At 35.8% G+C, this 25,937-nt stretch overlaps 1 protein-coding gene across 4 annotated transcripts in view; it reads left to right on the forward strand.

Moving 5' to 3' along the window:
- The window catches only part of STAU2 (staufen double-stranded RNA binding protein 2), a 298,188-nt gene that overhangs the window by 114,525 nt on the left and 157,726 nt on the right, over positions 1-25,937 (forward strand). For all 4 annotated transcript variants that reach the window (XM_010846944.1, XM_010846946.1, XM_010846948.1 and 1 more), the window contains 2 exons: positions 4,497-4,628; positions 17,521-17,581. In XM_010846944.1, the coding sequence (XP_010845246.1) occupies positions 4,497-4,628; positions 17,521-17,581 (193 nt within the window). The remainder of the gene's footprint in view (positions 1-4,496; positions 4,629-17,520; positions 17,582-25,937) is intronic.

Raw genomic sequence — 25,937 nt, forward strand, 5'->3', positions numbered from 1 at the left:
GCTGCGATGAACATTGGGGTACACGTGTCTCTTTCCCTTCTGGTTTCCTCAGTGTGTATGCCCAGCAGTGGGATTGCTGGATCATAAGGCAGTTCTATTTCCAGTTTTTTAAGGAATCTCCACACTGTCAGTTGTATGCTGGTTTCTACCAAACAACATGAATCAACCATAGGTTTATCTATGTGCCCTCCCACTTGAACACCTCTGCCGCCTCCCTCCCCATCCCATCCCTCTAGGTTGTTACAGAGCCCCGGTCTGAGTCATACAGCAAATTCCCATTGGCTCTGTATTTTACATATGGTAATGTATGTTTCCATATTGCTCTCTCCATACATCCCAGCCTCTCCTTCCTTCCACCCCCCAGCCACGTCCTTAAGTCTCTTCGCTATGTCTGTGTCTCCACTGCTGCCCTGCAAATAGGTTCATCACTACCGTCTTTCTAGATCCTATATATATGTGTTAATATGTGGTATTTGTTTTTCTCTTTCTGATTACTTCACTCTGTATAATAGGCTCTAGATTCATCCACCTCATTAGGACTGACTCAAATGCATTCCTTTTTGTGGCTGAGTAATATGAATGAACATTGAGGTTTTGCAAATGCTCTTGTTCAATTTATGTGGGTGATCATATGATTTGTCTCCTTAACTGATTAATATAGCAAATAACATTGATTGATTGAATTCCGAATGTTGGACCTACCTTACGTTTTTGAAATAAACTTAACTTAGTCATTATTTTTCTTTTTTTTTCACATTGCTTTGTTCAGTGTACTATTACATGGTTTAAACTAGCATTTATGTTCATGAATGAAACTAGTCTTTAAATTTTTTTTCTTTTTTTTATTTTTTAAACTTTACATAATTGTATTAGTTTTGCCAAATTATACTTTTCTTGTTGGATTTTGAAACCAAAGTGATGCTTCACTGAATAATTGGGGATGGACTCCTCTTTTTTTTTTTTTTATTCTTGGATGCATTTTTGTAAGAGTAGCATTATTCTTCCTTAAATGTTGGGTAGAACTTGCTAGAAAAACTCTCAGAAGTTTTCGTTGTGAAAAAGTTTTTAATTGTGGTTTTAACTTCTTTGTAGTTATAGATTTATATAGTTAGGGGTTTATTCTGTGCCAGTTTTGGAAATGTGTATTGTCTAGAAATTTTCCATTTTATTTAAATATTAAAAAATGTTAGCTGAATTATTCGGTATCCCTTATTATTTTGTGATGCTGTGGAAGGTTCATAATCTCCCATCTTCATTCTTGATTGTGTCTTCTCTCATTTTTTCTTGATCAGCCTCACCTTTGGTTTATCACTGTATTAGTCTTTTCAGGGAACCAGCTTTTGGCTTTTTGAACTTCTCTGTTGTACTTCGTTTTATATTTCCTAAATTTTTGCTCTTGTTTTTAATGTTCTGTTTCTTTGGATTTATTTTGCTGTTAGTAACTACTTAAGATGAATGGTTAGCTCATTACTCTTTCTAAGCTTTTATGGCTTACATGTTTTCTTCTACACCCTCTTTAGCTGCATCTTTCAAGTTTTGACATATTGCATTTTCATTATTACTTATTTAAAATATTTCCAGTGAGATGTCTTCTTTGCCCATAGATTATTTAGATTACATTCTTTAATTTCCAAAATTGTGATGATCTTCTTGTCTGCTCCTTCTATCACTTACTGAGAACAATCTGTAAAAATAAATCCCACTTTCACTGTGTATTTTCTATTCATATAATTTTTTTCCTTTTTTGTTTGCTGATTTAATTTTTATATTTATATTATCTCAGCATATACATGACTAAAAAATCATTACCCAGCTCAGGAAATGTACATGTGGACATAAGATGACTGATGTATATTTGAATGTATGGAAGTACATACATGTGTGCATCTTGCTCACAAAAGAGAACTGTGGGATAGTTCTAATGATAAAAAGCTACTGTTTATTGAGCAATTACGCTATAATACACACTGTAGTTTACATACATTTTCTTGTTTAATTTTCAGAGTAACACTATTAGGTCATTGTATTACCCCTCTTTTACTAATGAAAAAACTGGGGCTTAGAGATATTAAATAATTTGAATCAGTTCATGGGAAATAATGGAGTTAGATTTCATACCCAAATCTGACCCAAATCTGACTCAGAAGTCTTTGTTTTTAACCACAGTATTGTATTAATTTTTATATGTACTCTTCAGAAACTACTTAATGTAATCCTTTGTAAACTATATAATTTTTTAAATTTATTTTTTTGGATTAAAGATTTTTTATTGTATATAGTTGATGTACAATAGTATATGTTACAAGGGTACAGTATAATTTATAATAATTTTTAAAGGTTATATTCCATTTATAGTTACTATAAAGTATTGGCTATATGGTCTTTTCTGTATAGTATATCCTTACAGCTTATTTTATATATAACAGTTTGCACCTCTTAATCCCCTGCCTCTATAGTGCCCTTCCCTGCTTCCCTCTCCCCACTGGTATCTACTAGTTTGTTTTCTATATCTGTAAGTCTGTTTCTTTTTTTTTTATATTTACTAGTTTGTTGTATTTTTAGATCCCACATATAAGTGACATCATACAGTATTTGTATTTCTCTGACTTATTTCACTTAGCATAATATCCTTCAAGTTCATCCATGTTGTTTCAGATGGCAAAATTTCATTCTTTTTATGACTGCGTAGTATTCCACTGTGTATATAATTACCACAGCTTCTTTATCCATTCATCTGTTGATGGACACTGAGGTTGCATCTTATCTTGGCAGTTGTAAACATTGCTGCTATGAACGTTGAGGTGTGTGTATCTTTTTGAATTAGTGTTTTTGGCTTTTTAGATATATACCCAGGAGTGGAATTGCTGGGATATATGGTAGTTCCTTTTTTTTTAATGATTTTTACTGGAGTATAGTTGTTTTACAGTATTGTATCAGTGTTAAGTGTACAGCAAAATGAATCAGTTATACATATACATGTTGTCGTTTAGTCGCTAGGTTATGTCTGACTCTTTTGTGACCCCGTGGACTGTACAGCAGGCTTCTCTGTCCATGGGATTCTCTAGGCAAGAATACTGGAGTGGTTTGCCATTTCCTTCTCCAGGGCATCTTCCAGACCCAGGGATCAAACCTGCGTTTGCTGCATTGCAGGCAGATTCTTCACCACTGAGCCACCTGGCAATCATACATATCATATATTTACTCTTTTTAAGGTTCTTTTGGAGAAGGCAATGGCACCCCACTCCAGTACTCTTGCCTGAAAAATCCCATGGACGGAGGAGCCTGGTAGGCGGCAGTCCATGGAGTCGCACAGAGTCAGACACGACTGAGCGACTTCACTTTCACTTTTCACTTTCATGCATTGGAGAAGGAAATGGCAACCCACTCTAGTGTTCTTGCCTGGAGAATCCCAGAGACGGGGAAGCCTGGTGGGCTGCTGTCTGTGGGGTCGCAGAGAGTCAGACACGACTGAAGTGACTTAGCAAGGTTCTTTTCCTATATAGGTCATTACGAGTATTGAGTCGGTTCCCTGTGTTGTATAATAGGTCCTCACTAGTAACCAATTTATGTATAGCAGTGTATATATCTCTAGTCCATTCTCCCAATTTATCCCTCCCCCCATTCTGTTTTTAGTTGTTTGGAGAAACTGCCACATTGTGTTCATAGTGGCCACACCAATTTGCATTCTCAGCAGCAGCGTACAAGGGTTCCCTTTTGTCCCCATCCTTGCCGGCATTAGTTATTTGGGATATTTTTGATGATAGCCGTTCTGACAGGTTTGAGGTAATATCTCATTGTTTTTTGATTTGCATTGCCCTCATGATTAGCAGTGCTGAACATCGTTTCATGTGCCTATTGATCATCTCCGTATCCTCTTTGGAGAAATGGGTATTCAGGTTTTCTGCGCATTTTAACGTTATTTTAAATGGCAGCAATGTGAATTTTAGTCTTTTCAGTTTATTAATTTAAGTGAAGAATACTAAATGTAGTCATGATCAACTCTCTACAATGTGAATTTTTTTTTTTGCTTACATAAATAAGTTTATTGTTTAAAAATCAAAGAATATAGAAATATGTAAGGAAATAAAAATGTTCTAAAACTGTTGGTTGGATGGCATCACCAACTCGATGGACATGAGTTTGAGCAAGCTTCGGGAGTTGGTGATGGACAGGGAAGCCTGGCATGCTGCAGTTCATAGGGTCGCAAAGAGTTGGACACGACTGAGCGACTGAACTGAACTGAACTCAAGATTCTGTCATCCTGATATAACCCCTCATAATGTCCTCAATTTTGAGGACCAGATTTCCATACTTTTCTCTGTGTATGCATTCTCATATATATATATATATAAAATATAAAAGGGATCGTAATTGCTATTTTATTATGGACTGAACTTTATATTTTTGAATGCTAGAGAGCAGAACACATTGCTTAGTGATGTTAATGTTTGTTACCAAAGCAGCTGTCATTACATTTCTTACTTTATTCCTACCAGGTCAAGGTAGGGAATGAAGTTGCTACTGGAACAGGACCTAATAAAAAGATAGCCAAAAAAAATGCTGCGGAAGCTATGCTGTTACAACTTGGTTATAAAGCATCCACTAGTCTTCAAGATCAGCTTGACAAGGTGAGAGTTAAATTTACATGGAGAAGTTCTGTCCTGTCAGAATATAAAAATAATGAGCAAGTTCTGTTCCAGTGTTCTTGACTCAGTATTGTCTTAACTAGTGTAAAGTAGATGTCAAGTTTTAACTTTTCCAAGTTGGTACTCTTATCTTCATATCTTTAAAGATACAGATTCTCCTGGTACAAAATAACCACTGTTTAGGGGTCACAATAAAATATTATAATCTTACAATTAGAAAATATTAAAAATTTGCTGTATAATTGTATATATTTTATATAATATTAGTACCAGTGTAGTGAGTTTTACCATACTGACTAATGATATATATACCCAGTTTTTTAATTTGTGCTTTTTAAGAATGGAGGTTGTTAGCCTTTATTTCTGGAATACAGCTGAAAACCCTGGAAATAAAGATCCTGAGTTATCCCTTTAGGGCAGGAGCTATATAGGACAGACATTCTATAAACTGATTTTTCTATTTACTTTAAATTAAAGGTAAACTCAGAGGGTGTTTATTTTCTGCCAAGACTTGTGTTCATGGTCCCCTATTTCTTCTGCAGCAGGTAATGACATCATTAACACCTGCCTGCATTGCAAGAGAAGCTGAGAACCCTGAATTCAGGCCTTGGCAGTTAACTTGGCAGGAACTGACTTCATTTCACTTTGTATTCAATTATCATTTTATCTATACATATGTAGAAATTATTTTTATTAAACATTTCATTTGTATGAACATTCCCAAAACAAGCTTAATAATTATTTCTGTCATAAACAATATGGTTTTTTCCATGCCATTTTCTCACATATGGATTCTATTTCAGGGATATTTTCAGTTTCTGCAGGAACACCTTTGTGAAGTTTGGAGTAAAAATGAAATTATCTATTAAAAAATACTTAGATACACTTTTTAAGGTGCTGTAAATATCTAGGCAGTTATTTTGAGTGATTAAAAATTATTTATCTGTGTGATATCACTGGAGATTTCAGTTCTGTTTTTATAACCTGGCTAGTGAATGTGTTTTCTTGTTTTAAAAGTATTTGTAACATGAAACCTAACACGTGTTCAAATTTCTGTAGTTCTTACATTGTGTATATGTTGTTTTAACTTAACACATTTATATTGACTTAAAACTGGTAAGTGATTTATGAAAATATGTCAGAATAAATCTCGTAGACCTTTATTTGTAAGTTAAATGAAAATAAAACAGAAAAAAACACCGGCATTAATTTCATTAATTAGAAAAACATATTTTTGCATACCCACTGTGTTATTAGTTAGGGTTCTCCAGAGGAACAGAGTCCCACAGGGAGTGTGTGTGTGTGTGTATGTGTGTGTATCACACAGAGACTTATTTTAAGGAATCGACCCATGAAGTTTTGGATGCTTGGCTACTCCAGAATTTGCTGGGGATGCCAGCACGCTGGAGACTCAGGAAGGAGCTGCAGAGTCTGGAGGCCATTGACTGGCAAGCTGCCTCTCGTTCCAGGGAAGGTCAGCCTTTGCTGGCCTTCAACTGACAAGGCCCACCCACAGTCTAGAGAGTCAGTTTTTTTACTCTTTAGAGTTCAGTGATTTAAATGTAAATCTCTTCCAAAAACACCCTCACAGAAACACCCAGAATAACGTTTGACCAAATATCTGAGTACCTTAGCCCAGACAAGTTGACACATAAAATTAATCATCACACTCACTAAATGCCAGACACTTAAAACTGAAGATAAGATGACTGGAATTTGGTCCCTGCACTCACGAAACTGACCAGTAAGTGTTAGGGGTGAGGAGCTTATATCACGTAACAAAAGTTACAGTATAATTAAAATTCTAGATATATGAAGCTGAGTCTGGAAAGTCAGGAGTAGTGAGATGACTATTTTTATGTGAAGTAATGTGCTTTTGAATTACTGAGATTTGAGCTTGAAAATGGCATGATCTGGTTTGCTTTCTACATAGGACAGTCCTATAAGTAATGTAGTGAATGGATATGGGCAGGACAGGACTGAAGGCAGGGAGGCCATGCTAGCAGAATTGTTCAGGTGAAAGATACTGAGGGTCTGAACTAGGGCAGTGGTGTAGAGAGGAGAGGGAAAAGACACTAGCCATGCTTCTTAAGTGTATGTGTTAAGATTTCAGTAGCAGATACAGTGCATGGAGGATACAGAAAGGAAGAATACCTGTAAAAAAGAGAGTAGCAAGAGACTTTATGGAAGAGGTGCCTGTACTTCCTTGGTGGTCCAGTGTTTAGGACTTGGTGCTTTCACTGGCCTGGCCCCAGGTTCATTCCTTGGTCAGGGAACTAAGATTCCCACAAGCAGCATGGCATGGCCAAAAATAAAAACAGTGGTAGTTGTATGCTGCAAAGATCAAGTAAGAGGAGTTAGTTAATACCTTGATTTGTCAATAAGAAGAGCTTTTGAGAATGTGACAAAAGCAATTATAAAAATAAATCTTTAAAAGTAGCTTTTGAAAAGTTGGCTTTTTAAAAAAATAATCAAGGTATGTACATAACTGAGTGATGATGGTGGTGGTGGTTTAGTTGCTAAGTTGTTTCTGACTCTTGCGATCTCATAGACTATATCCTGCCATGCTCCTCTGTCCATGGAAGGATTTAAAAGTGCAAAAGAGTGGACAGTGAAGAAAAGATTAGCCTCACTTTACCCTGAGACCCTCAGACTTGGTCTCTTCCTAAAGGTATCTCCCATGTTTAGTTAATGTTTGTGCATCTTTTAGAATAGTGTCTGAATATAGTGAATCTTGTATAAGGATTAAAAAAAAAAAAAGAAGATAAATGTCCTCACAAAGATATTCTGTATGTATGCACGAATATATCTCCACTTTAAAAACATTAAGATTTAGTGAACTGCAGCTTAAAGAATTTTGACAAGTGTGTGTATATGACCACATCACAATTAAGATTTATAACATTACTGTTACCCCAGTTTCTTAATGCCATTTTATAGTAAATGTCTTTCCTTTTCCTCAGCTCCTGACAAACGCTGATCTGATTTCTGTCTCTACAGTTTTGCCTTTTCCAGAATGTTGAATAAATTGAATGGTATATTGTGTAGCCGTTTGTGTCAACCCTTAATTGTTGAGATTGATCCATGTTGTTGCATTTATCATGTTTATCATTTGTTATCATGTATCTTTTCTGTTTGTTATTGTTTTATTCTTTACCAACATTTAGGTTTTCAGTTTGAGGCTATTGTAAATAAAGTGGTTATGAACATTCATGTACAAATCTTGACTGTATGTATTCTCTAATATAGCCTGTTAGGTACATATTCATATAATAGTGCACATGCCACTTTATTAGAAACTGAAGATGTTTTCCAGAGATGTTGTACCATTTTCATTTCCACAAGCAATGTTTGAGATTTCTGCTTACTCCACATCTTCTCTAGCTCTTGGTATTGTCAGTTTTTATAGTTTTGATGATGGTATTAGGTGTTTAATGTTGTTTTATTGGATTTCATTTCCATTTTCCCTAGTTAATAATGCTGACTAGTTCATCATATATTATTTACCACTCGTGTCTCTTTGAAGTATCTGTTCAGAATTTTTGTCTTTTAAAAAATTGGATGGTTTACTTTCTTATTATTGAGTTATAAAAGCTCTTTATATATTTTAGATGCCAGTGCCTTATCAGATAAAGGATTCTTGTCTCTCACCTTCTGTCTTCTCTTCTTCTTTTTTTACATATGTTGTCCAGTTGTCCAAACACCACTTGTTTAAAAGATTAATGCTTTTTCCATTGAGTTCGTTAGACCTTTGTTGAAAATGAGTTGACCACTTATGTGTGGATCTGTTTCTAGATTTTCTGTTTGTTAATCTGTATGTCTATTCTTCAACTGTACAACTGTATATAGAGTGTACCTTTTTTGGATAAGGTTTGAGATCAGATAAAGAACTTCATCTTTGTTCTACTTTTAAAAAATGGTTTTGGCTAATCTTTATATCTTCATAATAAATTTTTAAATCAATTTCTACCAAAAAAATATCCAGTTGGAATTTTTCTTTGGGATTATGTTGAATATTACATAGATCATGTTTGCATTTATTAATATATCTTAAAAATATTGAGTCTTCCAACCTTTGAACAAGATCTTGATCTGTTTATTTAGGTTTTTTGAAATATATCCCAACAGTGTTTGTACTTTTTTATAGAAATATCTTCCACATTTTTTATGTTTATCCCTAAATGTTTCATGTTTGTGGGTGCTATTGGTAATGGCATTGGTTTTTAATTTCAGTTTCTAATTCTTCTTTTCTAGCATATAGAAATACAGTTGTTTTTATATATTGACTTTGCATCCTATGACCTTGCTGAACTGACTTATCTGTTAAAGTAGCTTATTTTGTAGATTTTTTGCAATTTTCTGCATTGATGATTGTGTTATCTGTTAATAAAGACAGTTTATTTTTTTCTTGCTAATTTGTATGCTTTTATTTACTTGTCTTGCTTTATTGCCTTGAGTGAAACATCCCATTCAGTGTTGAATAGAAAGTTGATTGTTGAAACAGAAAAACAGGTATCTTGACTTTGTTCCTGATCTTACAAGGAAATTGTTCAGTGTTTGCTATTATATACATGATGCTTGTAGGCTTTTTATACATGCTCTACATCAGCTTGATAGTTCCTAGTGTTCCTGCTTTGTTGAAAAGTCTCCCCACCGTAACTATCAGTGAATGTTGAATTTTGCTGAATGTTTTCTCCGCATCTGTTGATACTTGCGTGATTTTTCTGTTTAGTTTGTGGATATGGTGAATTTTTTTTTAATTGATGGATTTTTAAAATTTATGTGATGCAGGTTTCCCCCACTATCTGAAAGTAAAGCAATTCCTGTGAAACCTTTTGTAAGCCAAAATGGCCTGATACAAAGAAGCAATTACCTTAGGACTCATCTTGCTAATGAATGGACAAAATAAATCCAGACAGAACACAGATTCTCACACATGGTTCAAAGCTGTGGTGACTGGATGCTGAGATACTGAGTATAGTTGCCACTTTCCCTGCTCCTGGTGTGTGCTGCCTCAGTAATGGCTAGCTGGGAAGTAAAACACTGAATGCTATTTTTTGTTTTTCCATAAAAGTGAAAATCCTCTTTGGATTTCTTTTAGTTAGCAAAAACAGGTATTAGTGCATGCCTTTCATAAAAGCAAAGTGACATAAACTTTTGAAAAGTGTGAAATACCTGTATATACATACACAGCAAAAAATTACCATTTTAACCATTTTTAGGTGTACAATTCAGTGGCATTAAGTACATTTACATTGTTTTACAACTATCTCAACTATCCACTTCCAGAAAGTTTTCATCATCTGAAGTAGAAATACTGGTTTTAGTATCATTATCAGGGTAGTGCTAGACTCATATAGTAAGTTTGGAAGTATCTCCTTTTCTTTCATCATCTCAGAGAGTTTGGTATTCTTCCTTCATTAATCGTTGAGTAAAATTTACTGGTGGAGCCATCTGGGTTTATAATTTTTTTTGTAAGAAGGTTTTAAGTATAAATTGATGTAAAAATAGATATAAGACTACTCAGATTTCCTACTGTTGAGCGAGCTTTGGCAGTTTGAATCTTTCAAGGAGTCTGTCCATTTCCTCTGAGCTGAATTTAATGGTATAAAATTGTTCATAGGATTCCTTTGTTATTCTTTTAGTGGCTATAGCATCTATAATGATATTTTCTCTCTCATTTCTGATATTGATAATTGTTTCTTCTCTTTTTATATCCTGATGAATCTAGCTAGGGGTCTGTCAATTGTTTTTATCATATTCAAACAACAAGATTGTGATTTCATTGATTTTTTTCCCTGTTGTTCTGTTTTCAGTTTTATTGATTTCTGTTCTTTATTTTATCCTTCCTTTATTTGCTTTGGGTTTAATTTTCTGTTCTTTTTCTAATTTTGTAAGCCAGAAGCTTAGGCTGTGGATCTGAGAATTTAGTGATATATATTTCTCTTTAAGTACTGGTTTAGCCCTGGCCCACAAATTTTGAGAAGTTGAGTTTTTACTTCATTTCATCAAAATATGTTCTAATTTCCCTTTGGTTTCTTCATTCAAGTCCTATATTTCTTCTGATTTTGTTTACTTCTTTTATCAAGTGCTAATGTCACCAACTATAAATTTGAATTTGACTACTTTAAATTTTATCGGTTTTGTTTTATATACTTTGAAGCTATGTTGTTATATACATATACATTTAGGATTGTTATATCTTTTTGATGACTTTACAACTTTATTATTATGTGATTTTCTTTCCATCCCTGGTAATATTCCTTGTTCTAAATTCTTTTTGATATTAATAGTCACTTCAGTTTTATTTTTATTAGTGTTTGCATGGGGTATTTTCCCCCCACCATTTTATTTTTAGCCTATCAGTGTCTTTATGTTTAAATTGATCTTTTAGAAAGCATATAATTGAGTCTTGCTTTTAAAAATACCCTTTGACAATCTCTACCTTTAGTTGGGAGTGATCAGACCATTTGTACTTATTGTAGCTTTTGGTATGGTTGGATTTAAACGTTTCATTTTTCTTATTGTTTTCTATTTATTCCATTTATTCTTTGTTCACTTTTTTCTCTTTGACCTCTCATGTAGTCGTGCATTTTACTTACCTTTATATGTATAAAACCCATAATTCATTGTTACAAATTTCGCTTTATATAGTTAATTTTCTTTCTATGTGGTTAGAATCACAGAAAATACATTTACCCTCATTTTTACCATTTTCAATACTGTTCATTTGTTTAGATCCAGATTTCTTTCTGGTATTATACTCCTGTTTGTAGAACTTCCTTTAATACTACTTGTATTAGCAGGTCTGCTGGCAGTGATTTCTGTCAACTTTTGTTTGATGAGAAATTTATTTTGTATTCATTTTAGAAGTTACTTTTGTGTGGGTATAGGATTCTGAGTTTTTCTGTTTCTTTCAGCACTTTCAGAGATCTCATTCAATTGTCTTATGACTTGCATAGTCTTGTATGAAGTCTGCTGTGATTATCTTCTTTTTCATCTTGACATGCTTTGTTCCTCCCTCTAAAGGCCTTCAGAAATGTCCTTTTTTTATTAGTTCTTAGCAGTTTAACTGTGATGTATCTAAATTTGATTCTTTCCTTTCTTTGTCCTCTTCTTCCCTCTCCTCCTTCCTTTTCTTTTTTCCCTGTCTCTTCATTTTCATCCTCTTCCTCCTTCCTTTTTTCTCCTTTTTGTATTTTTTTCTGCTTAATGAATATGAATATATTGGATCTGTGATTTGTTGTTTTTTTTAATTTTTGTCAAATTCTCAGCTGTTATCTTTCTTTTCAGATATTTCTTCTTCCTTGTTTTCTCTCTCCTTGAGAGTTTACAGTATATATAACTGAAAATGCTGGGGAAAATGAAATGTTAATGAATTCTAAAAGACTGTGTGAGGGACAGCACAGCAGTTTAGAAAAATTAGACCATTAGTATTGTCTTATGGATCCAGGATTTTCTGTTCCTTTTTATTTTTCATTCCATTTTTTTTTTTGTGTATCTCAGTTTGAGTAATTTCTATTAATTTATCTGTAATATTACTGACTTATTTCTTCAGGTGTGTCCATCTGTTAATAATGTTATCAATATTAATTTTCATCTGTGGTATTTTCCCCCTAGGATTTCCATATGCTTTTCTTATAAGGTTTCTGTTTTTCTAATGAAATTCTCCAAATATTCATGCATGTTGTCTGCCTTTTTCATTAGATCTTTTATCCTGTTAATCATAGATATTATAAAACTTATTTCTTAGAGTTCTAGCGCTTGGGTCATCTCTGGGCTCTGTTTTATTGACTTGTTTTCTTTTTAATTTTCATTTATTTATTTTTAATTGGGGGATAATTGCTTTACAATGTTGTATTTGTTTATGCTATATAACAACATGAATCAGCTATAAGTATACATATATCTCCCCCCCACCACCACCCTTGAGCCTCCCTTTTATTGACTTCTTTATCATTTGACATATTTATTTTTGCAATTTTGGGTGTCTTATAATGTTTGAATGAACACTGGACATTGTGTATTGTGAAACAGTAAAGGCAGAGTTAAATAGTACTTATGTTAAGAAACAGGCATGTCTCCCTTTCTGTCAGACTGTTAACATGGAGGGTGACATCAATCCAGTTGGTAATTAAGCTCATTTTGGGTGTTTTGTTTCCACAGTCACTATTAACTTCAGGTTCCTTTAGCTTTGGTTTGCCAGTGTCTTTGTTTTGTGTGGGGTGAGGTTTGGGGAAGATTTTCCTCAATATTTCTGCTCCATCCTCTGGTTTTATCAGTCCTCTCTTTGCTATGCCATGAGGTGAGGGATAGCTCTATGCTCCATAGTCAATTGCTGTTGTTTGTTATTTGGTTGTAGGATTGTGTTGGGTATAGAAGCATAGCTCTTGATTTTCTTGTACAGCTTCATTCTCAAACTCTGTGTGCCTGAGTCTCAGAAGTGGGTTTTTCCCTAATGTTTCTACCTCTGTCTCCATGATAGCCAAATTTTACTTTTGAACTGGAGGTTGTCTTAGGTGCAGTGGAGTTTTCCAGCCCCTTCCCCAGCATTTTCAGAAATCTGCTTAATATTGGTGCAGGGATTTGCTCTCAAGGTTTTCACCTCCTTCTTTTTTTCCTAGGAGCAGGTAACTTTTGCTTCTAGTCTTTTTGCAGAAACAGTGAGTCCTTGCCTGAGCTTTTGGAGCAACAAAATTTCTTGCCTTATCTCAGAGGCAGACAGGATTTGTTTCTTCCTTTTCTCTTGTAGCTTGTGCTGTTTGCTTTGTGTAAAAGAAGAGTCTAGTGAGTGAAGTCGCTCAGTCGTATCTGACTCTTTACAACCCCATGGACTGTAGCCTACACCACTTCTCCATCCATGGGATTTTCCAAGCAAGAGTACTGGAATGGGTTGCCATTTCCTTCTCCAGAGGAGTGTGCAGATTTCTGAGCTGTTCTCTCTGCTTCACACCTGCACCACTGAGTGAGGCTCTTTGGTTCTCTGCTGTATCTCCAGTTGTCCTGACTTCCCAAAGGAAGCCCATAGAAAAGAACTTCTCTCTGGAGTTCCTAATTTTTCTAAACTGCTGTGCTGACCCTCACACAGTCTTTTAGAATTCATTAACATTTCATCTGCTTTCTTCTTACCAATATTTTTGATATTCATCTCTTTTTTCTTTGCCAATGTTGAAATATTTTGTGAGCTGAACCTCGCCTCACAGGGCTTTGTCACTCTCTAGAATTCATGTCATCTGTTTGCTTTACAATCTCAGATCTCTGATGGGTTTGAGAAAAGTTATGATTTCTTACATTGTCTGAGTCATTGTTATATTTCTACATTCTAAGGAAGAGCCGAACACTCTTTACTTTTTAAAAAATACACTGTTCTAGCATCTTGTTTTTTTTTTTTTTTTCAATTACATGGGGTTTCGGTTACAACTTAGAGCTTGTTCCGCATCAAGATGTAACTGGCATGTGCTTCATTCTTTGTTATATTTGATTATTATATATTGTTCAAAGTAATACTCATATATGCATAACAAATCAAGACTTAGTCAAGATTAATGATATAAAGACTCAAGATTTATAATAAACCATGCTGTCCTGCCCTGGGACTGCCCATTTCTGTTACCTTTTTTATAGAGGCAACCACTTACTACCTGTTTTAGCTGTTCTGTTATTTTGTACTGTTAATAACTTACACTGCAGTTTCTTGATTTTTTTTCTTTTTAGATGTTATCTGGGTTCCTGCTTTGAAAACCAAAGAGTTAGTTTTCTTACTCAACATGTATAGTTTTCTGTGTCTCTCTAACTTATCCCTGTTACCCTCTGCCAAGTAAACGCTTCATGTACTGTTTAGTTTCTTTGTTTTTTCTTTGTTGGAGTTCTTTATCTTCCTCTTCTGTGTTGGATTATTTGTTTGATAGATCTGCTGAAGACCCAGTGTTTTGGTTCTTCTCTTCACGATTTCCCTGTTAATTCCTTTTGCCTCTCTCTTGTTGAGTTGCCTGCTTTCTGGACAGTTTCCTTGTTCTTAATTTATTTTCTTGTGTTGATGGAGTACACATTTTCATCGTTTCCTGATAGAGAATGCATGAGTAATATAGTTTTTTGAGACCTTGTAGTTCTGATATATCTTTCTATTTCCCCCGAACTTAATTGGTAGTTTTTCTGAGAGAGAATTCTAAATAGGAAATATTTTTTCCACAGTTTTGAAGGCATTGTACCAATGTTTTCTATCTCTCAGCATTACTGTTGAAATTCCAAAGTCTTCAGATTCTTTAGCCAATTTATGAAACTTTTACATTTCCTCTCCCTCGTGATGCTTTTCTCACATCTTTTCTCGGAAGTTCTGAAATTTCTTGAGCGACTGACTGGATTTGTGTATTCTTTGATAAATTGTTTTTGGGTGTTTGGGTTTTAATCCGAAAATTCGTGTACTTTAAAAGTGGAGAAACTTATATTTTTTCTCTGATGATTTCTTTCCTTCCATTTTTGCTGTTGGTTCTTTCTAGGATACCTGTTAGTCTAAGGAATGATTTTTTGCTTCTTTCTTTCTTCCTTTGTTTCTTTTCTGTTTCTCTTTTTGTTCTGTTTACTGGAGATTTTTTCAGTTTTGTCTTCCAGTCCTTCTTTGAAATATTTTCCTTTGGATACTGTATTTTTTATTTCCCAGAGCTATTCTTCATTCTCAGAATATTCCTTTTATAACCTCTTGTTCTTGTTTAATGGGTATAATACTTATGTCTCTCTGAGAGCTTTTTTTATTTTAATGATTTTTGAGGTTTTATTCTGTTCCCTGTGTTATGCTCACCATTCCTTGTGGATTGGGAGACTGATTATTGTCTTTAGAGGCCCAGTGATAAAGGGAGCTGGGGATCTTATCTTCCAGGATGTAACTTTGGAATCCATCTCTCTTTTCAATGTGGTGTATAGATCCATCCCATCCTCAGCTGTACCTGGTGTCCAGAGTCTCTTTGTTTTAGTCCTTTCTGAAGAGGCAACATTTTAGGAAATTTGTCTCCTTGGGGTCACAGAAGTGACCTGAAAGTTTCATAACATTTGAAAGACTTCCAAACAATCTTCCTATTTTCATACTCTTCCAGGATTCATCTTTAGAAGTACCAGGTGTGCTTCTGATTCCTGAGGCTTTCTGGGGTCCTGAAGCACAAATCAGTTTACTCTTTGTAAGCTCTTTGTTAGCTTCTAGCTCTGCAGGTGAGGTTTCAGCCGGCCCACACCTGCTAAGTTAGTTATAGTTAATCTACTCTCCATGTTACAAATTTTGACTTTTCTCTTCTCTTGATTCCTTTCATATTCAGGGGAGGCTAGGGGCAGAGGGAAGGAGAGAGAGTTTATGGATTATTGGATTATCAATTTAGAGTTGTTTGGGGAGAGAGAAGAGATTACTCTTAATGTTTACTCTGTCATGTTAAAGCAGAAACCTTAGAAAAGCAGTTTCATTAGAGTGTTGAGATAGAAATCAGAGAGCAGCAGGCTTGGGATTCAGTTGATGAAAAATCAGGCTTAGGGAATAAAACAATATTTAAATAACTTTGGTTATTAGTGGAAGGAGAGAAAAGGAGGAATGAAGTGCTAAATATATTATTACCAACTTCAACTGAGCCCTCAAATGCCTGAGGATCTGTATTCTTCTAATCGTTGAGCTCTTTCTTTCCTAGACTTTTTGCTTACTGTGTACACTTTCCTTAGATTTATAACCTCCCTCCCTCCCGCAGCGCCCCCCTCTCTCTATGATCCTGTCTTGTGCTTCACAGAGAACATGTGTGTGGGAGTCTCGTCAGGCCTTCCCATCCATGTGTATCTGCATTTACACACGTTACCTTCTCTTCCACCCTTTCACAGTTGCAAGCTGTTTGCTAGAAATGTAGTTTGTGTTTGGAGAAGGCAATGGCACCCCACACCAGTACTCCTGCCTGGAAAATCCCACGGACGGGAAGCCTGGTGGGCTGCCGTCTATGGGGTCACAGAGTCGGACACGACTGAAGCGACTTAGCAGCAGCATAATATAAAATACCGATTATAAAAATAAGTATGTCTCCCCCACCCCGAAGTACTTTATATCAATAATACCAGCTCCACAAAAAGAGAACATAACCAGTTAATGTCACTTATAATTTGATTAAAATACTACTTTAGAGTCTGAGCTCAGAGTGTATTTTTTTTTTAATTAAAATTTTTAATTTTTTTAAATTTTATTTTTAAACTTTACAATATTGTATTAGTTTTGCCAGATATCGAAATGAATCCGCCACAGGTATACACGTGTTCCCCATCCTGAACCCTCCTCCCTCCTCAGAGTGTATTTTACACTAAATGTTGACCAAAACATCTGGCAAAAGCCAGGATATTCCAGATTTTGCTTCGAGTTAGGGTTTAGTTTTCAGTTTTTTGTACCTGTCATTAGCAGTATTCAGTGACCCTTATCATGACGTTTCCAGAACAGACATAATAATATTTCTATCATTAATTTAACTTCAGAAGTGATAAAAAATCTCTTTTAGTTACTTTAGCACTTGCGATGATTATTGTTTACTGTTTGAAAACAAATTATTTACTTCTTCACCACCTTGATAGTGCCCATGTTATACATAATATATATACTAAATATTATGCTAAATACAGGGCTTTCTTGATGATGTAAATTATAAATTTAAATAGATAAAATCAGGAGGCATAAGAAACAGATATGAATGTAGAAAAGGGATAGATGTTATAGTTCTTGTTAGTAATTCCTGTGTCCGTGGTCCTGGGGTCAGCAGTGGAGAGGATGAACAGAATAACCTGTACCCTTTTTTTATTAATTAGGATTAACTTTTTTTTTGAATTTACGTTTCTTTCCTGAATTTAAACAATCGGTTTAATTTTTCAGACAGGGGAAAACAAAGGATGGAGTGGTCCAAAGGCTGGGTTTCCTGAACCAACAAATAACAGTAAGTTTCTACCTTTATATTAGCTACACTTGGTGTTCGTCAGTGGTTCCATGACATGTCCCTCACTGGGAATTTACTGGGTCTGAGATGCTATGCTAAGTGTTTTGAAGGATGCAGGAAGTTGTGGTGTTTGCTTTCCTGCAACTGACAGAAGACACAGCAACTTATATCTTTAACATGGTTAAGTCATTGCAGACAGAAAACCATTTTATCCATAAAGTGATGATGTTGTTTTTTTTAAAGTTGTTTTTATTGTGACATTATCACAGTGGAAAAGAATCAAGAAAGAGAAACAGCTATCTACCAGTCCAATGTAACCCAGCATTAACTGTATTCACAGTTCTACTTTTTTAGGTACACACACAGATACTTTAACATAATTAGAATATAGACAAAAATTTGTAGTGTGTTTTCATTTAACACTGTAGTACACATTTTTTAGGTTGTGCTGAGTCATTAGAATTTTTGGTATTTTATTAAAGTTACTAATTGAAATATCAGAAATGTAAGGATAAAATTGCTCACAATTTTATTCCAAATAATAGTATATCATCATCTAAAAATCCACTTCATTTCTGAAGTGGGAGAAGGGAGCTATGGTGATAGCTCCCTTCCTGGAGTGAATCCTCTAACTAAATACTTCTAAGTAGTTAATGGGAAGATGAAAGGGTCTTCCTGAGTCTTTGGGACCTTGATTGTTTTCAGCTCAAAATAATCTACATGTCACAGAGAAACATTTTAGGATGGCAGGCAAATTTTGCTCACCTAAGATAATTCCCAGTGTTTGGAGCATCCTCCTGGTTGCTAGATAGTATGCTGCCTGATTCATGAATCATCGAATAAAGCCAATTCGCTCTTCAAAAACATTTTAAAAGAATAAAAATAAAAATCCACTTCAGGTATTTCTGTTTTCAAAGGTACATGATCAAGCTGTTACACATTGAAAGTGTAGACATTTTTAACTTCCTCCCCGCCTCCCCAAAAGCATCTGTTTTCACTGAAGTGACCATTTAACTGTAAATCAATAAAATGAAACAGCCAGCCAGTGAAGACCCTGACAAAGTGAAGTCCCCAGTAAAGTTGGATCTCTCTCATATCTAACCCCAGTTCTCTTCCTGATAACCTTCAGAAGCAGAACTAGCTTAAATACGTAAATTGTTGTCACGAAGAGTATATTCTTTCATATTAGTAGCTCATCTTTTGATGTATAATGAAATTTGTGACAATTCTTATCAGAGCCTGCTTATGAGAATTGAATTCTTGGATTATCAAAACTAGCCTCTTGAAAAAACTGTTTCAGTGAGGCAGTGGTATTCATGAATTATTTTCTGGGAATAATTTCAATAATTCAGTATGAGTCTGGGCCTTTTGTCTGTGTATGTAAGGATGTTGAATGTGATAGGCTCAGCACATTGCCCGAAGGAAAAATGGAATCAGTTCAGGATTCTCAGAGAGTTTTTAATTCCTTTGTTGTTTGAATATAGAGGATTGAATTTACTTGGGCTTCCCTGGTGGCTTAGACAGTAAAGAATCTGCCTGCAGTGTGGGAGACCTGGGTTCGATCCCTGGGTTGGGAAGATCCCCTGGAGGAGGGCTTGGCAACCCACTCCAGTATTCTTGCCTGGAGAATCCCATGAACAGAGGAGCCTAGCGGGCTACAGTCCATGGGGTTGCAAAGAGTTGGACATGACTGAGTGACTAAGCACAGCATATAGTTATTTGGTCAAGGAATGTGAGAAACATTCAGTTGATTTCAGTTTTATGTAAAGTACTTAGCACAGGAGCTATTTCTTAGCAAACACATAATGAATGTTAGTTTTCTTCCATGCCTTCTTCCCCCCCACCCCTGTTTTTTTAATAAAAATTCTATAAATTTGTGTAGGCTTGCCAAAAATGTCATTCTTAAACTTCTTATCTCTCAGATTTTTCTGCATGTACACGTGACCAAAGAATATGTATGGTTTGTATTTGAATGATTACTTTTGACATTAGATTTTTTTTCAGAGAACATAAACATTACATATTTAAATATGGAAGTCAGATAGTTGTTAATTTGGTAGTTTTAACATGAAAGCACATTATAGGTGACCTGAAGCCTCCATCACTAAACAGTGGTATTTTGACCCTCATCTTTACGTCTGTTGATTTTTTTTTTTTTTTTAAACTTTCTGAGGGATTTGGAGCTCCTTTGCAATTAGGGGAAGAAATATCACAAAAAGGCCAGGGAGTTTCACTGATGAGAAATGTGTAAGAATGTCTAACAGATTTGCTTTAAACATAATGTTGGAAATGATAAGCTGTTTGAAGCATCCTTAAAATTTAACCAAATGTTAGCACTTTAGGACTTTCTCTGGTCTCCAGTAGTTCAAAATCTGAAAGAAGAATGCTCCCTGGCCCCTTCCCAATATTGTGGAGGTGAGAAAGCTGATACAGAGGTTCTCTGAGTGGGCCCTGCCCAGGTTACCACAGACAGCGAGGGCAGTCCATCTCTGACAGTCAACTGTCTCTCTTCTCCTGAGAGAAGTGTAGTGAAACCCCTGGGTTCTGTGTAGTGGAACCCCTGAGTCCTCTGGAGCCAGCTCCTAGCTACTTTAAATACAAGAAAAAGTAGATCACTATGATGACTCCATCACCTAAAAAGTAATTTAATTTCACATAGTATGATAGCTTTTAGGTTAAAGTCTCTTCTACTTAATCAGTTCCTTAAGTTTGAAATTCTGCCCTAGGTGTTTCCTGTCCTGTGAACAATATGTGTCTTAGTGTTTTGCAGGCAGAAGTTAGAGCAGGGGTTGCTCAGGATGGTACGTGAGGGGCAGACAAGAGTTTGAGACTGCCTGAGCTGCCTGCCTCACAGCCCGCCTCACAGCCCGCCTCACTGCCATATTGTATGACCTTGAGCAACTCAGTTTACATCTTGTTGTTCAATGTGCTCTGTTACGAGTTACACATATCAGTTTATGTTAAGTGTCTTTGATTTTCTAAACTTGACTAATAACCCTTGAATAACATCTAAAAAGGTAACATTACTTTGTAAACAACAAAATGTCATAAAGTGACTCTCTTCATTGTTTTCTTGGCTAAACTTTACTTCACAAATTGTAGTTAAAAGGAACAAAATTTTAACCACTCATTATGTGGATAAATACTATGAAATTAACTTGAAGCTATAGTATACAAAAATTAAGAGAATGCAGAATTGTAAAGGGTGAAGAAGACAATTTTAGCCTGCTGCAGTTAGCACCCAGCTGTCTGCTGCTGCTGCTGCTGCTAAGTCACTTCAGTCGTGTCTGACTCTGAGACCCCATAGATGGCAGCCCACCAGGCTCCCCCATCCCTGGGATTCTCCAGGCAAGAACACTGGAGTGGGTTGCCATTTCCTTCTCCAATGCATGAAAGTGAAAAGTGAAAGTGAAGTTGCTCAGTCGTGTCTGACTCTAGCGACCCCATGGACTGCAGCCTACCAGGCTCCTCCGTCCACGGGATTTTCCAGGCAAGTGTATTGGAGTGGGGTGCCATTGCCTTCTCCGGCGCCTAACTGTAGGTAGACAAAAAAAAGTTAATGTACATGTGCATTTAATATTTGAAGTGGGAGATATTTTTTTTAAAAGATTACAGTCATAAGAAACTGCTAACAAGTACAGCTAAGAAATAGTTTAAATGGTTTTGCAAGTGATTGTGATTGCATAGCCGGGTTCCTGGCTTGATTGGCTGCAGATTTAAAGTATGGACCTAATTTTTACATCCTTCCCAGGCTTTCTTCATTGTCCTGAGTTGCAGAACGTAGACCATTCTAAGTGTATTTTCACCTTGTGAATCACTGTCATAGTCATGTCAAAGTGTAAGAACACATAATTCTGTAATGTGAGGTTTGTGTTAAATTTAGCATGGGGGCAATTTTATGCTTGGCATGCACATAAAAAGCTAGATTTTACAGATGAATGACTAGCAAGTTTTTTAAAAGATCATGTGTTTTAAAGACTTACTGATGGCTCATGGAAAATTTTGTAAAATACTTAGATACAGTTCAGTTGATAAAATCTTTTTTTTAAATTCACATCCCATGTTTCTTATTAATACAGGATTTTACTTAAAAGCAGGTTCATTGTTTCTTAAAGGTAAACTCCAGCTTAATTCAGAATTGGACTCAGCTCAAAGGTATTCACTGGTATGTGCCGAATCCACCCACTAAAACATTATTTGGAGGCATTTTTCACATAAATATTTTTCCGTTAACCTTTTAAAAAGTTTTATTTAGCCCCTGTGAAATATGCTGACTCTTCTAGGTTCATTAGAGATGACCCAAGACAAATACTTTTGGGATGGGAAAGAATTCTTATTAACCTTTGCAGTATTGAAGTTGACTTACCAAAATTTTGTCACTTTTGTGTTATGCTTAAGACACTTCACTCATGTCCATGGGATTCTCCAGGCAAGAATATACAGTTCCCTTTGGGGCCTTCCATAATAGAAGCTTCTTTGTAATGAGACAGTTAAATTACTTGGAGCCAAAACGATTTAAATATAAAGCCAAGTGATTCAGCTTAATTATTTACTTGAACATAAATACTGTGTTGGAAATCTAAGAGTATAGCTTACTTGTGGCAATCTTATTTCTTTTTTCTTCTTCCAGTTTTATTGTTATAATTGACATATAACACTGTATAACTTTAAGGTGTACAGCATAATGATTGACTTGCCTCATGAAATGGTCATCACAATAAGTAATGTTGGTGACTGCTTTCTAGTCGTGGTGTGCAGGCTTCTCATTGCGGTGGCTTCTCTTGTTTGTGGAGCATGGGCTCTAGAGCACAGGCTCAGTAGTTGTGGCACACGGGCTTTGTTGCCCCATGGCCTGTGGGATCTTCCTGGACCAGAAATAGAACCCATGTCTTCTGTATTTGCAGGCAGATTCTTAACCACCAAGGAAGTCTCAATTCATTGGTATTTCGATTAGGGGTATGAGAGAGTGTTAAACTTATCTGTTTAAGGCATACCAGTTGAGTTAATAATCAAATGCCCATTTATTTAAGGAAAAATAACCTGAAACTGGAAGGAAAGTCTTTAATCAGATTAACGCAGTATATTTTTCTGAAATATTCTCAAGAAAGATCGAATGAATTTAAATTTTCGTGATTTAAAAAACTTGCTTGACTTACATTTTTACATGCAAAACGATTTCAGATACATGTTTTTTGAAAAAAGGAAACCACATGCACAATTTAAGGCTGCATCCCTTGATTACAGGATGACAGTGTTCTTAAGCATAAGAGCAGAGAATGAAATCATAAGAAAGGTATGGATTTAGATATATGAAAACCAAAAATGAATTCAAGGAACAACATAAGAAGGTAAAAAGTCAAATGATAGAAGGCATAACTTGCATCCTATATAGCCACAGGTAAAAATACACAAAGGACACTTAGAGATTGATAAACTGGTGGCTCAGTAGTAAAGAATCTGCCTTCAATGCAGGGGACACTGGTTCAGTCCCTGGGTCAGGAAGATCCTCTGGAGGAGAGAGTGGCAACCCACTCCGGTATTCTTGCCTGGGAAAGCCCGTGGACAGAGGAACCTGGCAGGCTGCAGTCCACAGAGTCGCAAAAGAGCTGGACACACCTAGCTGCTGAACAGCAATAGAAAAATGCCCAAAGAACTTAGGGAGCCATTTTAAAAGAACAGAAATTAAATAATGAAATTGTTCAGCAATCAGGAAAGTCCAGTTTAGAAGTAAATGTTCCATAATTTCTGATCCATATAATTGACGAGAGTTAAAAAATGATTATTCCAACCGTTGAAGCAACAAGCACTCACCAGCTGTTAGAGGATCGTGAATTAGCTGTGCCTTTCTGAAGAAGTAAGAATACAAAGCTTAGGCCCACTTTTTCTTATAACTTAACTAAAAGATATGGAAAAATATAAGAGAATTTTTTTCTGTAATAAACATACCCTGGTTTATAATCAGAAAAAAAATTGAAGTATATTTATAACACTCACAGATGTACAAACTTTGGCCTGAATTGCACAATCTGTTTGAATTTAAACAAATGATATATATACTAAATAGCTAGGGAGGTAGTTATCTGAATACCTAAGGCTCTCCACTTGAGCCTTTTATGACTTTTTTTTTAAGAAGAGAAAATGAGTAGTTTTCTAAAGTTTGAATGCAATTTCAGTTTCTGAAATGTGTTTTGGAAATGTGAAATATGTGCTCTGTATTCTCAGAGGCCTATGGGGATCAAAGGTGTTTGGAACTAGGATTTTTCCAACTGAAAAAGAGCAGAGCAGTGACACACAGATGAAAGTCTCCCAGACTGAAAGTTGAGGTATTAAGAACTACAGTGTTGATTTTCTCTGTTATCAGAGAAACTCTACAATAAACATAGGAGAAAATAAGAGTAGTAAGTACTCATTCATCAGCATGTCTAGAAAGATGGAGGTTTATAAACTCCCAGATAATATATTGTAATTTTCCAAGAGATGTTAAACTGTGTGTTATTTTTAAAGAAAAAATATAGGTAATGCTTGCTATATAGTAAATTTAACACAAATAAGTTATGACACATGATAATAAACACTTGAGATTCCTACCACTCCATTTGAGACCCACAATGTTGCCAGTGTCGTTACCTTCTTTCACGTCTCTTGGCTGGCTTGCCTTTTCCCACGTGAGGTCACTGCTCGCTCTGGATTTTACATATAGTCCTCCCAACTTGTTAAGTATGTGTCTTTAACAGTATTTGTTTAGTTTGCTTTTTTAAACTTTAGGGAAAAAATGACATTATGTTGTATACTTTCTGGAACTTTGTTTTCCCACTTCAAATTGTGATTTAAGACTTTGGTTAACATATGGTTATTCCATCCACTGTGCCACTGTGCGCATATTCTGTAATTGATTTATCCTCCTGTTAAGCCACTGAGGTTATTTGCAAGATTCTGTTATTATAAACAGCATCACTGTAAACATTTTTGACCATGTCTCCTGGTACACTTGTGTAAGAGTTTCTGGGAACACACCTTGGAGTGGTATCTGTGTATAACTGGGTATGTGTAAATTCAGATTTACAGGAAACACTGGTTGTTTTATAGAAGAAGAACTGGAGTGCCCTTCAAAATATCTAGTAGAAATAGAAACATTTTAAACTCACTTTTATACCTTTGACTTCATTTTGATGATGTTTTAGTTGGATTAGTTCAAATTTAGTTCAAATTCTATTCTATCATTGTTAGTCTCTCAGTTGTGTGCTACTCTTTGCGACCCCATGGACTGTAGCCCGCCAGACTCCTCTGTCCATGGAATTCTCCAGGCAAGAATACTAGAGTGGGTACCCATTCCCTTCTCCAGGGGATCTTCCCAACCCAGGGATTGAACCTGGGTCTCCTGCATTGCAGGTGGATTCTTTACCATCTGAGCCACCAGGGAAGCTGTACTATATAAGAGTAAAATAATTAAGACTATATCATTAATCTTATTTATTTTACTCTTCTATTGTTACTTAGTCTTTTGAATGGATAAAAATTTTAAGTGCAAAAAAGGTCAGAAATCTCCCTTTTGTCCTCTTTGGCGCAATTTCCACCCTGTCTCTCAAACAAGTAACTTTTGATTAGTTTCTTATATATTACTCCAGAATCTTTTTATACATATAGAAGCAAATTCAAATATGGATAAAATAATACATACCTTTATTTAATATGTTTTCTAGACACACTCTTCTACAATTTTCTTTTCATTCAGTGATATGTCCCAAAGATCCTTCCAAATTGATTATATGTAGGACTTTAGTCTTATTGAACTAGTTTTGAACTGACGGGCATTGGGATTGTTTACTTCCCAGGCATCTCAGTGGTAAAGAATCTGCCTGCCCAGCAAGCAACTTAGGTTCGATCCCTGGGTTGGGAAGATCACCTGGAGAAGGGACCAGTTACACACTCCAGTATTCTGGCATGGAGAATTCCATGGACTATATAGTCCAGTGACCAGGGAAATTGCTCAGTTGTGTCTGACTCTTTGCGATCCCATGGACTGTAGCCTACTAGGCTCCTCCATTCATGGAATTTTTCCAGGCAAGAGTACTGGAGTGGGTTGTCATTTCCTTCTCCAGGGGATTTTCCCAACCCAGGGATCGAACCCAAGTCTGCCACGTTGCAGGGAGGTGCTTTCAGTTCAGTTCAGTTCAGTCGCTCAGTTGTGTCCGACTCTGCGACCCCATGAACTGCAGCACGCCAGGCCTCCCTGTCCATCACCAACTCCCGGAGTCCACCCAAACCCATGTCCATTGAGTTGGTGATGCCATCCAACCATCTCATCTTCTGTCATCCCCTTCTCCTTCTGTCCTCAATCTTTCCCAGCAGCAGGGCC

This window comes from Bison bison, unplaced genomic scaffold, assembly GCF_000754665.1.
Source record: "Bison bison bison isolate TAMUID 2011002044 unplaced genomic scaffold, Bison_UMD1.0 scf7180017864241, whole genome shotgun sequence".
NCBI classification, from domain to species: domain Eukaryota; kingdom Metazoa; phylum Chordata; class Mammalia; order Artiodactyla; family Bovidae; genus Bison; species Bison bison.